This window comes from Pteropus alecto, unplaced genomic scaffold (genome assembly GCF_000325575.1).
Source record: "Pteropus alecto unplaced genomic scaffold, ASM32557v1 scaffold101, whole genome shotgun sequence".
NCBI lineage: Eukaryota > Metazoa > Chordata > Mammalia > Chiroptera > Pteropodidae > Pteropus > Pteropus alecto.
In genome coordinates, this window is record NW_006432945.1 from 9,713,170 (window position 1) to 9,727,294 (window position 14,125).

The 14,125-nt window shown below is 45.1% G+C and overlaps 1 protein-coding gene and 1 pseudogene across 2 annotated transcripts in view; both read left to right on the plus strand.

The window, feature by feature from the left end:
- Window positions 1–10,343, plus strand: part of STX6 (syntaxin 6) — a 28,687-nt gene extending 18,344 nt beyond the window's left edge. The window contains exons 6-8 of one of the 2 annotated variants that reach the window (XM_006907768.3): window positions 767–873; window positions 4,694–4,788; window positions 9,002–10,343. In XM_006907768.3, the coding sequence (XP_006907830.1) occupies window positions 767–873; window positions 4,694–4,788; window positions 9,002–9,078 (279 nt within the window). In that variant the 3' untranslated portion in view covers window positions 9,079–10,343. Of the gene's footprint in view, window positions 1–766; window positions 874–4,693; window positions 4,789–4,956; window positions 5,973–9,001 lie in introns of those variants that run through there. The other variant, XM_006907769.3, reaches the window with a different exon arrangement.
- On the plus strand, window positions 7,927–8,045 carry LOC112476475 (annotated as a pseudogene).
- Window positions 10,344–14,125: the final 3,782 nt, after the last annotated feature.

Here is a 14,125-nt window from a genome sequence, read left to right on the forward strand (position 1 = left end):
TTTGTCTGTGTTGTTGCTTTTGATGTGTAGTTGTATTAATAAAAGGAAACAATGTATCTGGGGATTTGAGATTATCCATGAAACTATTGGTTCTTAAATATTGTATTTTACGTATGTATTTTATATAGATTTTATGTTCTTTTGGGTTTTTTTCCCCATTTTTTCCATGTCTGTTTAACCAGTTGTCTGCTGAAATTGCTATTAACCAAGCAAACTTTTTTTTTAATGTAAAAAATGAGGAGGCCACTGCAGAATTAAATATTTATCACTCAGTAGTTGTCCTTGAGATAACTTACTGCCACAGGGCCTCCTCAAGTTTGTCCTTGAGGGGAAAGGACACTGTGTGTGACTTTCCCAGATCCAGAGATCTACCAGATTCTCTTCTGCGTTTAAGTCTGCTGTGGATTGAGACCTTAACCCTGGCAGTGGGCTTCCTCTTCCCAGGCATCCCCATGTCTCAGGGGTCACTGCACAGGTGCTTTTGGCCATTATCTGTTCCCTTCAGCCAACCAGAGTGAATCTCTCTTGGTGGTTTTTAAGCCTCGCTATTCACAAGTTGGATTAGCAGGAGGTGTCGGTAGCTTGACAATTCAGCCTTTTGAGCAGGATATTCTCAGAGGTGATGGTCTGGTCCTTTGATTCTGGGCTTTGCTTCTGAATGCGAATTGTCTCAAGTTGGCAAAGAAGCCAGCAGCTGCTAGAGTGCTGGGCTCAGAACCAGGTAAGACGGATTTTAATTGCCTATTTCCCATGTCTCTGGCACCAGCTGATCGTGGAACAGCAGGATGAGCAGTTGGAGCTGGTCTCTGGCAGCATCGGGGTGCTGAAGAGCATGTCCCAGCGCATTGGAGGGGAGCTGGAGGAGCAGGCAGTGTGAGTGTGAGACCTGCTTCTCATGGCCATGAAATTGAGGGGAAGAGCCATCTTAAGGGACCCCTAAAAAACCCAACAATTATAGGACTAGTAAACCAAAAGCTATTTTATTTATAGCTATATTTTCTGTTTTATAGACTAGCTTCTCCAAAAGAAGCAAATTATCAGATAAAATATTTTGGAGGGTTTAGGCAAAGTTATAATTGTTATTTTTTTAAACACTTGCAAAAAGATAGAGTTCCTCTGAGCAGATACGCAGTGTCGTTATGAGTGGAAACGTGAAACTGATAACGGGTGTAATCTCTGGGGGTTGTGTCCCGAAGAGGGTAGGACATGAGCTAACTTTATTGTCCCGTGACTCTCATGCTACGTCAAACAAAACTTTTTGTTTTGTATCTTAAATTTGAATTAACAAAAAATCTTAAATTAACAAAAAATCTTTCCCTTTGAAAATCAAAAGTAAAAACACGGAAACGTAACTGGGTTTATTTGTTTTTCCTTAAGCACAAGTCTTTTCGCACTCTGAAAAATCAGCATTCTTAAGTACTACCACATAATACCTTTGCCATTTTATAATTTTTTTTCTGAAAAAAATAAGATATTCCACTAGGATATATCAGAAACTCTCCTATCCCAATTTTGTGTTCAGTGTAATACATTCACTTATCATAAATTCAGACTGAGCATCTGTTCTGGGTGGCGTTGGGTATCGATAGAGGAGCAAACGGAATAGACACTCTCTCTGTCATCAGAGTTTACCATTTACTGGGTAGAGTGGACATGATACAAATGAATGCAAGTCACTAACCGGTGGCAGAGAAGCGGGAGGACGGCTGTGGCGGGGGAAGTGCATGGTGGCCCGAGAGCCCTGACTTAGCCTAACCTAGTCCAAGGTCCCTGAGAAGAAAAGTTTAACAGGAACTGGAAGGATGAGTTAGAAGGTAGCCGGGTCATCGAGTGTGGGTGGGAAGAGGGATGTGAAGGGCGAGAGTCCACCTGCAGGAAGGAAGACGGCCTGTGAAGACCTAGAGGTGAGAAAGTCCCTGGAACAGAAAGGTTTAGTGTATCTAGAGCATGGGGATTGGGATGGGGCATTGCAGAAGTCAAGACGCAGAGGCAGAGAACACATCGGGGGGCCTGAGAAGCCGTGTGAAGGAGTTAGGACTTTATTCTGGTGGGAACCCAGCGAAGGTTGTGTTAAGAGTCATCCATGGTTTACGTTTTGGAAGGTCCATCTCTCTAGTTTAGATGATGAGTCAAAGTGGAGTAAGACTTGGAAGCAAGGAGACCCACCAGGAGGCCGAAAGAGCAGGAATCTCGGTGTGCATGTCTAATTTCCGTCTGAAATGTATTCTTACCCCAGATTCCAGCTTGGGGAAGAGAAAAGACTAATCACCTGAGCCACCGCTGCTTGGGTGGTGATAGGGAGAGCCTGGCAGGCTTCCAGAGAAAGGCGGTGCATTGGGCGTACCCTGATCTCACTCCCTCTCTGAAGCGTACTGGAATCATGGCCAAGGATTTTTTTTAAGGCATAAACCTATGGGGATATTGAGTATAGAATGAGAAACAATAACCATAATAACATTTTCGATTCTGGAAAGTAGAACTCTGTATGCTCACTGACTCGGCAGACCAGAGAAAGCAGAGTCTTCAGCCAGCAGAGGGGAGAGCCAAGGAGCCTGTGCGATTCACGCCACAAACCCCCAGCTGGGAAGAGCACTTCCTCGCTCATGGCACTGTGAACCCTGAGAGTTGATCTCATAAAATTGTGACACGATTACATTGGAAGGAAAGGGGGAGAGGAGTAGGAAGGATGCAGAGGTGGGGATGAAGGGGGAGAAGAGCTAAGCCCTAGCCTTTCACAGTGCAGAGCCAGTGCGATCAGGATGCAGAGGTGCAAGCGTGTTACTTCAAAAACTGGAGAATGCACCAGGAGAGTAGTGTGAGGGGCCGAAAGCATCTGCCGCAGGGATCAGTAAACGACTGAGTTTTTAACAAAAGACTGTGTAGCTCTTTAAACTGTATGTGCATAACTGATAAAATAAGTACATTAAAAGGAAGAAACATGGGTCTTAACCTGTGCTGTCCAGTACAGTAGCCACATGTGGCCACCGAGTATGTGAAGTGTGGCCGTCTGAATTGAGATGCGCCCTGAGTGTAAAATGAACACTCGATTTTGAAGACTTACTATGAAACAGATGGACAATAGCTTATTAATGATTTCTTACATTAATTACATGTCGAAATGACTGTTTTGGATATATTAGGCTAGATAAAACAGATTATTAAATTTTTGCCTTTTTTTTCCCAAACCTGGCTACTAGACAATATTAAATGGCATATGTGACTTGCATTATATTTCTTTTGTACAGTACTGAGTTAGATAGGCCTGGTGTAGAAGGTAGCTACCATGGCTTTGTGTTTACCAGCTACCTTCACCCCTTGAGTAGTGGGTGTCATTGGCCTAGAGTCGGTGACTTGCTTGTTTTGTCTTTGGGGGAAGTCCCCACCACGCCCCCCACCCCCGGCACATCAAGGTGGCTCTTGTTTGTCAGCAGGTGGCCCTGCCTGAATAAGTCTGCAGCTGCAGGGCCACGATGCTCCCAGGGTCTAAGACGAGCTACAGATGTCTGAGTTTGGAAATTCAGGTAAAGGAGGAGACTTGTTTATTTAGCTGTCAGCATGGAGTTGATTTAATAATTGACTTAATAAGGAGCTATTTGCCCCGAATCCTGCAGGACTGTCAGGAGCTTCATGTGGGCCCAGACTTTGACCAGTGCTTTCTAGCTGCCATTGATGCTGTCAGAGTAATAAAGCCTTTTTAATAAGACCTTTGGTACTAATTGGTTACATTCTATCTGCAGGATAATCCTATGTTAATCTAAGGTTGAAAAGTCTGGAATGTTTAGGAACCTATGAAATAAATACTTTTGGAATAAGAGTTTTTTGGTGTTTTCTTTCCTAGCTGTGCCTTAGACAGCAAATAGCATAGGCCTCCTGGAGCCAGTTCCCTTCATGGGGAAAATGCCGGCTTCTCTGTGGCTGTAGAGAGGACCACGCATCGTCAGCAGCATCCTTCCTAAGGCTTCCGGCGTTATGATACAGCACTAAGTGCTTGAGAGGAGAGTGGTGTTTGATTAAAGTGGATTCTAAACCCATGTTGCTTTGTATGTTCTGTAGTGCTTCTAAGACCCAGCAAGGAAGCAGGACCAGTAGGTTGCCCCATTTGTAGGTGAGGAAGCGGTCCCAGCAGCTGTGGGTGCCTTGTCCATGGTAGCCGGGTCAGCAAGGGGCGAAGCCCAGCTGACTTCACATAGCCTTCTCTCCGCTACACTGCGCTGACACTGAGTTTGTGGTATTGTGTAGTCAGGTCCACACTGCTTTGTCTGGAATTTTGAAATCTAGAAAACTAAAAAAAATTTTTTAAATGTTTTTTGAGTTTGAAGCAAGCTCATTACAGAAAAACCTGACTTGAACAGACTGCAGCTATGATTGCTCATAGTTTTTCTCTGCAGAAATATGAACATATTTGATAAGGAGGACTTCTCCCAGGCCCTGCTGAGGCTGTTAGCTAACATACAGCATATATATTACTACTTTTTAAAATTCCAGTAATTCTGCAATAAAAAACACATCTTGTCTCAAGAATTTCAGCTAATAGATTGGGTGCTTAAATCCCAGTGTTGGGTGCTTAAATCCCAGTGTTGCCTGTCTTATGTTTGCTAACACTAAGGCCTAGATCCTGATTTAATTCCATGGCCAATTCATTGTCATGGCTTTGTGTTTACCAGCCACCTTCTACATCTGCTTCTCTTTCTAGTATGCTGGATGACTTCTCTCATGAGTTGGAGGGCACTCAGTCTCGGCTGGACAATGTAATGAAGAAACTTGCAAAAGTATCTCACATGACCAGTGGTATGTATGGTGTTTAAAGCACAAGAATCCTTAATTCTAAAAGCACAGTTTCCCACTGTCAGACCGCACACGGCTGGTGGTGGTGGCTTACCTCCTGGCAGAACAACTTTCTTTGCAGTTACAACATCTTTTTCTTTTTCTTTTTTTCCTATTTCTTTGTCAAAATAGGGAACTTATTTTAAAACAAAATTAAGAAGCCAGTTACTGTTTCTCCTGGACTGACTTCATCGAAAGAAAAACCGCTATCATTTCAGAATAAGATACCCTTTGCAGATCTGTTTTAAATCGTGTATATTTAAATCCATAGTGAAATATTCCAACAAACACCAGGATGGGGATGAAGAAGTAACATTTTTCAAATTAGTTACTATATATATAGGAAGATGTCTTCCAGTGACTCTTTTTTGATTACAAAAACCCACCTAGCCTATTACATGAGAAATAATATATTTTTAAATCAAAGAAAATCCGGTATCTTTTTTTCCTTTACTTGGTGAGGGGTGGCTTGGCCAAGGAACCGAGATTCTCCTTGAGGTAATTTAAGTGTTCTTTCACCATAACGCCCCCTCCTTCACGAGAACTTCCCTGTTTCTCGACACTTTGTTTTTCTGTTGGTTCCCCCCGTCAGGTACACGTTATAGAGTCTAACAGGTTAGCCTTTTGAAGCAAGATTGAAATACTTGTGTATATTTGCTTTTCAGTAGTTTGATAGTCAAGTTACATTAGCAGGTCTCTGGGGCTCAGTTTCTTATCTGTAAAAAATAGGTTAATGCCTGCCTCCCAAGGTCATTGTGGGGATTAAATGAAATAATAATAATTAATGCACAACTGTTTAGCAGTGTCTCCCCTGTATTAGTACTTAGTAAATGTTCAAAGGAAATCATAAGACAGGTAGAAGATGGCCTTGAGGGGCAGAGGGAAGCTCACAGCTAGACTTAGTTCCTTCTTTCTCTCCAGGGACAAATATCTATGCTTCTTCGGCTTGCCATTGCCGGAAGCGGGCACCAGCCTAGTTCCTCTTTGTGTAAGTGCTGCTGAAGTGAGCACAGCTTAGTTTGTCTTTGACTCCTTGAGAGAAAGGTTTGCAAAGTCACCTTTCTGATTTCCTCTGTTCTCTCTTCTTCCATCCCCACCCCACTGCTTTTAAAAAATGCTTTAATGAAGTATTATATAACCAGTTTAAACACCAGGCCTCTCACTAGTGTATGTATTAGTCACAAAGTCAAGTAGCTACTTCAGCACCAGTTTTGTTTGGGGAAGACCAAATGAACAAAGATGCACTGTGTCTTTGCTTCCCAGAATTCCGGGTATGAATAATTTAGAAAAGTACTTGCATTGTGTTAAGCCATCCAGTATGTATAAATAGCACCAAAACTTGCTTACGCTTTATTCTACTTTTTCCTGAAAGAAAGATTTAGGGAGCAAAGTAGGAACTTTAGTTGGATTTGTCTAGGAAAGAGAGCCAGGAAACAGCATTTAGCCTGAAAGGCCCTTCAGTTTGGACAGTTTGCCTGTGGTTTTCATTTTCATCTTTGCTTGCTCTCAAAAGAAAGATTGCTCAGGGCCTCCAGCTTGGTGGTGTCTGCTTCAGCTTGATGACAAGGCAATTTGTATTTGTCTCTGTTCTCCATAACTTCTGGGAAAGTTTACTGCTTTTTAATCAAACCTGTACATAAAGAAAGTATATCAAGACACAGTGAAGTTCAGTTAGGCAGTAACTGAATACACATGCTCCACAGTTCTTGAGAGGCAGAACATCTGCTTTCCTACACCTGGCTGCTTTGTGGGCAGAAGTCAACCAAGATGCCACACTTACTTTTCAAATGACCCAAGAGAGATACTAATCTCATCATTTTCCTACCCAAAGAAAGTATATCCTTTTGAGTAGATACCGAGGTTTTCTTCCTCTTACTTTTCAAAATTCTCTTATTCATCTTTTCTCTTTAGGGGAGGAAAAAAAAAAAAACTACCATCAGAGTTTCCTTTCTTCCCTTCTGCTCTTTGAGGCTGGCTTGACCTTGGAGAAAGCTGGTTAGGACTTCTCACTTGAGTGGTTAGGATTTCTCACTTGAGGTCACAAAAGCCCTTGTGGTTAGTCCCCACCCCTTCTAGGGAGAAGTCAGCTCGGTAACAGCTCCCTAGGGTTACTTAGTCCATGCTTCAAAGAAGCAACTTAACCACTTCAAAGGTAAGTAGCCTTAAAGGAGCATTCCTGGATTGTGCTAGCTTGTGCGATGGATGTTCTCCTTGATGAAAATCCCTATTTATGATGCAATTGCAGAGGAGAAAGTGATTGGAGAGTGGGAGGGTGTTTGGGTTTGGTAGAGGCTGATGGAAAACCAAAAAGTGGAAATCTGCGTTTGAATATGGGAGGCTGCCTAGGGGTGGGGGGTAAGTGTAGGAATTAGGGTGTGAGATTAGAGGTGGGGTAGTTAGGAAGCAGTTACCTTGACTGTTTTGTCCTGGGAGAATATCTACTAATTTAATGAGAGTGGTTTTAAGTTATTATAAACACTTTAAACAGATGAGAGAATGTTAGATATTAGAGTTTTCTTGACCACTGAAGCGATAGTTAAACAGATTAAAAATAGTAAATGTCTGATGTAGGCCAACTCTGCCTCTTTGGAACAGTCCTGCTTCATTCAGAAAGGAAACAGAGAGCGGTGGTCTTTGCCCTAATCACAGCAAGCACGTTCCCAGCCTGTGGGACCGTGCAGAGCAGGGTGGCCACCACTAAGAAGGTTTTAGCTTCACTTTTATCATTTAGTGGACGTTCCATTGACTGCTTTTAAGATTTTGTTCTCCAGGACATTTAAATAATTTAAGTTTATGTTTTGTGGACTTAGCATTGCCTTGTGGAAGGCTTGATGATCTGTTTTCTTAGATTCAGACCTTTTTATAATGTGATTCTCAATAGCTATGGTGTGCTAAAATCTTCAGGCTTTCGAATAAACTTCTGATGAATCGGTATACATTTACAGTTATTTAAGCGGAACCCGTATTTCTAGCAGTTGATTACATTTTCATAAGCTAGTGAAACTCTTTTCTCTCAGTCTGACCCACTGTGGAAACGGCAGGACTCATCAATGGAAAGACCACTTATTCTTTCTACATCTGCTCACATTAAGAAACCATCCTGTCTACGGCCATGCCACCCTGAACAAGCCCAATCCTGTCTGATCTCGGAAGCTAAGCAGGGTCAGGCCTGGTTAGTACTTGGATGAGAGACCACCTAGGAAGACCAGGTGCTGTAGGTATAAAAAATAAAAACTAAAGTATTGTAAGCTGACAAGATTTTTGCAATCTGTGAGGTCAACCAAGGGTTGCCTTGCCTAAAAAAAAAAAAAAAGAAACCATCCTGATGATCACAGCATCCTGTACCCCAAGTATGCTCCAACAGAGTGTGTGAGGATATTTATGTCATTTAGTTCTCCCGACAGCCCTGTGAAACAGCCCTTGTAGCGTTAGGGGGGGCCACCAGAGTCAGGATTGTGGGCTGCAGCTGGGGTTCCCCCCCGGGGCCTGTGTGGACCCCTCTGTCCCACAGGGCCTCCTTGCTCTCAGCTATTTCGGCGGACTCTAGCCACAGTTTCCTGTGCCTGTTCTAAATTGTCAGTAGGGTAGCAAGTTTCAGAAAAGACAGTTCACTTTCACTTAGAGAAGCTGTGTGAGTTAGTTTAACACGGTTACGGGTTAAGTCATCTGTGTCTTGACGAGGTGTGGTGTGAACTTGATGGTTGCTTGGGCTTGCTTTTCCAGCTCTTCATTTCCTGGAGTGACCAGCAGTAGCTTTTGTCTCCTTTCCATCCTCCCGTGGTGCTCACTGAGCAGAACAGGGTTGTTGAATTAAATTGACTTTGGTGGAGGGTAAAGCAGATGGGCTTTGATCTGTAATGCCAGCGCCAGCACTGTTTCCAGCGACACAGTAACCAGCAGAAAGCTCAGAGCCACAGGTTCTAATTAAAGACTTGAGACACGTGCTTATTACGAGGCAGCTTCCAGGGGACTGGCCGAGTTGCAGACGCGTGTGCAGTGCAGGCCGGAGCTGAGCAGCATTAGAGTACCAGGCACCTGGGCAGGTTCAAGATCCTCTCTGTGGCTGTCATTTGCACATTCTGTCCCTTTGCTGCTTCAAGGTGTGGCCTTAAGTTTCATGTGACTGTGTCTCGGGGCATGTACTTGAGAGAGCTAATCCTCGTGTCCTGCCTTGCAGATCGGCGCCAGTGGTGTGCCATAGCCATCCTCTTTGCGGTCCTGCTGGTCGTGCTGGTCCTCTTCCTAGTGCTGTGACCGCAGGGCCACACGCGCTTCCTCCTGCACACGGACCCCGGGGAGGAGCAGCGTGCGCACGGTGCCGGCTCCTGCCCTCCGGCTCTTGACATCCTAGTCTGCACTGACCTTTGTCTCGGTGACCCCCCACAATTGAGGCAGCTCCTCCGACCCAGCGCTGGAGGGGCCAGCGGGAAGAGAGGAAACAAGTGCACACTCCAGGCGTCACCTGTCCTGTCCTGAGGACAGCTCACCACTGCTTTGCCTCCCTGGACCTCGTCCCCCGTGCGGGGCCTCTGAGGGATCCAGAACAGTTTGCAGACTTAGCTCGCGTTCGCTGCTGCTTGTCTCCTCCCGTCTTGGCAACTCTTCTCCTGCTCCTGCCCTCGCCTCCCTGCTCAGAGAGCAGCCCCGGTCCCACCCCGAAGAACCCTGTTGGGAATGGGGCTCCTGGCCACTCCATTGCTTCTCGGGGGAGCTTCCTTATCCCCTGAGAGCTGGTCATTATGGAGTTACGGCCCAGAAGCAGTTTGCGACAGGTAATGCGGTGGTTCATTTTTCAGGGACAAAATTGCTTTTCTGGGCACACTTTTTTTGTGGCGAGAATAACTAATAGAGAGTAATGAAAAGCACCAGGCTTCGGAAGTGCTGACGACCCGTGTCTTGAATAGAAGTGAGGCAGGGCAGCGGGACCGAGTGTGCACACCTGGGGGAGGGTGGGCACGGGCTGGCTGAGTCCATGTGGCTGTCCTACGGCCACCTCCCCAGAGGCGCACCTGTGTTTTTAGTATGACGTTAAGTACATGGCTGCTGAGCGGCACACTTGAGTGGATTAAGATCCTGTGATAGTCTCCCTTGGCAGGATGGGGTTGGGAGTGATTAGTACATTTATTACATTTATTACATTTAGTCAGAAACTGTAATGACAAAAAAGGCTAGTTCTGGACCAGGCTTCTCTTACCCTGTGAGTAATGGCAAGAAGGAGTAGGTGAACTTAGTATTGTTCCCTAAGATGACAACTCGATTTTTATCATCCGTTCAAATAACTGAGCCAGTCCAACTTTAAACAGATGTATCAGTTGAATTTTAGTTACTGAGACACTAAACCTCAAACTCCTGGTGACTTTGTAAATGCCTCCGACGTGCACGTGTTCATAGGATACTTTGAAAACCTCCCTGATGAATAACCTAACATCGGAAAGCAGCTGGTCCCGGAGCCGGAGCGGAGCCCGAGCCCGAGCCCGAGCCCGAGCCCGAGCCCGAGCCCCAGCCCGAGCCCGAGCCCGGCAGCCCGAGCCCGAGCCCGAGCCCGAGCCCGCGAGCCCGCCCGAGCCCGAGCCCGAGCCCGGCAGCCGACGCTGCACATCTCATCATCCTCGTTTGCATGCAGAAAGCGCAGTGGCATCTGGGTAGAGTTCTAGCCTTGACTTCTCGTTTCCTCATCTTTTGGGGCCCATTCCTCAGCACACTAACTTTTTAAAACTTTTTCTTCTTGTTTTGTTTGTATTTCTTGGGTTTCGTTTTGTTTGGGGCTTTTCCCCCCTCCCCTTCTCCTTTTCCTTTTTTGTGATTTGCAATGATGTAATTTACCAGCTAACTTTTGAATTGCACTTTTTAATAAATATATGTAATGATTTTTTAAAGAAAGGTATTTTCTCATATTTAGGAACATGATAGGTAAGGGAATCTGCCTGTTGATGAAAGCTAAAAGTAGATTTATAAAACTGAAAGGGTGGTTGACATCCACATTTATACTCAACTTATTTATATATAAATAAGTTATTTCTTTTCAAGTTAGCAAAAAAAAGTGATTTTACAAAAGGCTTTGGATGTCGGGTACTAGATCATTTGTTCTACAAAGTTTTGAGACTCATTCAAGTAGTCTTCTATAAACTTGAAATAGGGACAGTCCTTAGATTTGCATTAAAATATACAAGTCTGTTAAAACTAAACGGGGACCTTGTCTCAGTACTGTCATCCACAATCTCCACGTGACGTGAGGCAGCCGGCGTCTGAATCCATGATCGCCCGTTTAAAAGGTATGCTGTTGTCCTGTTATTACCAGATTTACTGTGCCCTGCAGAAGTGTCATGTGTGTCAGGAGGGCCTGTTGGGGGCCTGCCTGCTCATTAATGAGTAAGATACTCTCCTGACTTTAGGGACCAGGTTTTGTGACCCTGAGGCGTAATTACTCAATATTTGGATATATTTAGAATCGGCATGCTGACCTTACTGGTTTCGGGTGTTAGCTAAACAGTGGCTGTGGTAAACCAGACTCACAGGCTAAAGCTGAGTAGGGAAATATTTTAAAAGAGAACGTTTTCTGAAAACACAAGCACTGCATGCATTCTCCCCATAGGGCCACTTTTGTCTCCACGCCTGGAAGAGGCTGTGCTTTGATAGCATCCTCTAAACATATGTCAGAGTTGGCTCTGCCCCAAGCATCACTTGGGGCCCCACTGGCTTGATCCTGGGTCTAAGCCTGTTGTACCCAGACTGGGCGTCACCACAGTGAGTGCTCATTGAAGGCTCTCCACTCAGACTCCAAACTGGCGGCCAAAGAGAACAAGCCCGGGGCTTCGGTTTATTTTTGAAGACAATATTTCCGCAATAGTGATTCTGATGTTACCAGGCTTAGAGAACACCCAAGTGGTCCCTTGGCCCCGCGTCATAGATGGAGGCGAGAGCAGACTCAAGTGATACCCCTCATTGCCTGGAAGCACATCCTGTAGCAGAGTTGGGCTCCTTTTCTCCTTCAGTCTTCCGCACCTTGTCCCATATTCATCATTTCTAAAGAACTGACAAAATGTGATGGATAACAGAGAAAAAGCTCAATTTATGTTTATTGGAATAACATTTTACTAATCAACAGATTTGGGGGTAGAATGGGGAATGAACCACTAATAGACTTGGCCAGAGTGGAAATCTAACTGGAAGACCAAAATACCATTAGTTTTTAGTCCTAATTTTTGATCTTGTCTTTGTGTGGACTGTGAACAATCACAATGCTCCCTGTGTGGCACCACGGTGTGGCAATTGTGTGTTACATGAGGATCTTCATGCCAGAGCTGACGGGGGAGAAACTTGGTAACTTGCCCATTATTCTCTGCTTTTAGCCAGAGTTAAACAGACTGGTGGGTCTGGGAGCCAACAGCTTGGCAACTTCCCCTCCTTCTCACCTCGTGAGATTAAGGGCTGTGAAGAGAAATCCAGTCTAACTCCCAAAGAAATCTGTCTCTCTTAAGTGCTGTACCTTCTGTAAGTGAAGGTGGCAGAGCCAAGATTTTTCTTTTGGTAATTTCCCTGTCTATAAAGTGAGACTGTTACCTTTCTAGAGAATTCACAGCATTGGAAGATCTAAAAACTGCCTGGTAAGTATGAATTGCTTTTCGACTCTGGTCTTAGGACTGTTTGGCTTTACCTTGTGCTACGGAATGAATTTGTAAACAAAATTCAGACTATCTGGAAAGCTAGTTTTAAACTATAGAATTCACTTCCTGTGATTCTTCCTCTTTGTCTTCCTCAGAGTCACTGGTATTTCTTTCTCTCCCAGATATTTTAAGAATATTTTTTTCTTAAAGAATATTTTTTGTCCATCAAGATCAGAGAGAAGGTGAAACCAAAGGATCACAGACGGACTGATCGTAGCGCTTCTGTCCGTCCGCGCCATCCCTGACCACAGTCAGTTCTCAAAGACAGTGCCCACTGAAAGGCGGTGAGGCGGTCAGAGGCTCTTCCTGGGGCCTCTGCTTCTGTGTGAGAGCAGTTGAGCCACCTGACCGGCATGATGAGAGCAGGTAGTCAGTCTCTCTGTAATGGCCTGCTGCCCGTACCCAGTTCCCAGCCTTCACAAAGCAGTTCCTGCTTAAAATAACGAGATCCGGTTCTTGTGAGGCCTGCATCAGTCTGTCATTCTCACTGGGAAACTGTTGTCTGGGGTTAGGAGACTCAGTGGGACTTGGGATCACTTAGTTCAGTTTCCCTGTTTTAAAGATGAAACGATGACAGGTCCCTCAGCAGACACAGGAGTTGTCTGGTACATTGCATTCTGGACTCATACCACGGGAGCCCGCACAGTCTGGGGCAAGCTGACCTCAGCTGTGTAACTAGGTAGGCTGCTCGTAACTTGTCGTTCTCACCCCAGCTCTTTGATGTTTTTCACTGTTGAGCAAACACTGAAGCTCTGAAAGTTATCGGGGCGCCTTGGTCATGTTGCTGCGATCTACATATATTTGGGAGTTCTTGATAGTCTCTTTAATAATACAGATATTGGGGATGTGAGGAAGAAAGAAAAAGAACTTGTTTCCTCTGACGTAAGCTTGCACGTTGGTGCCGTGATGTGACGTGTGCCCTTCCCCGGGGCTGGTGGGAGCTGTGCTTAGATCGCCCCATGACCTGCCCTCGGCTTGGTTTCCATGTGGGCACTTGACAGACCCCATTTGCCAACGGCAGCCAGACCCTTGTGAGAAAGCGTATTTTACCATTTCTTTTTCAAGGTTGTAAGTTTTCAAACATGGAAGCCACTCAATTATTCAGTGAGTGTTAGAAATTAGACCACCTAGCTTCGTCGTTTGCTGACAGTGTTCTTGGGCCCTGTTTCCTTGCCCTGGCGGCAGCCAGTGCTCCACTCTAGCCAAGCTTTCTGTCAGCCCCTGGCTGGGGCCACATTTAGGGTGGTTCTTCTTTGCTCTACAGAAAGTAGGTTTTAGCTGAGACCCACCCTGAATGGCAGTTGCGCCCCTGTAATTAAGGTCTGTTCTTAGAGAGGCAGACGCCCTAATCCTCAGGAGAATAGAGTGTCTGTGCCTGTTGTCTGTACAGGGTGAGGAGAGGCCAGTCAGGTGGCCCACTGATAAGTTATTGCACTTGCCTGGAAGCGCCATGTGATGACGTCCTAACGGACCCAGGCTGGGACAATGTCCAGGGTGAAGGGGTAGCCTGGAAACCAGGAAAGGGCCAAAGAAAGCAAGCTGGAAATGATTATGAATTTTGTTTTTGTAAGTGGAAATATGCTTTCACGGGCTCATTTGTAATTAGAAATTAATGTAATTTAAAAATAGAATATGTA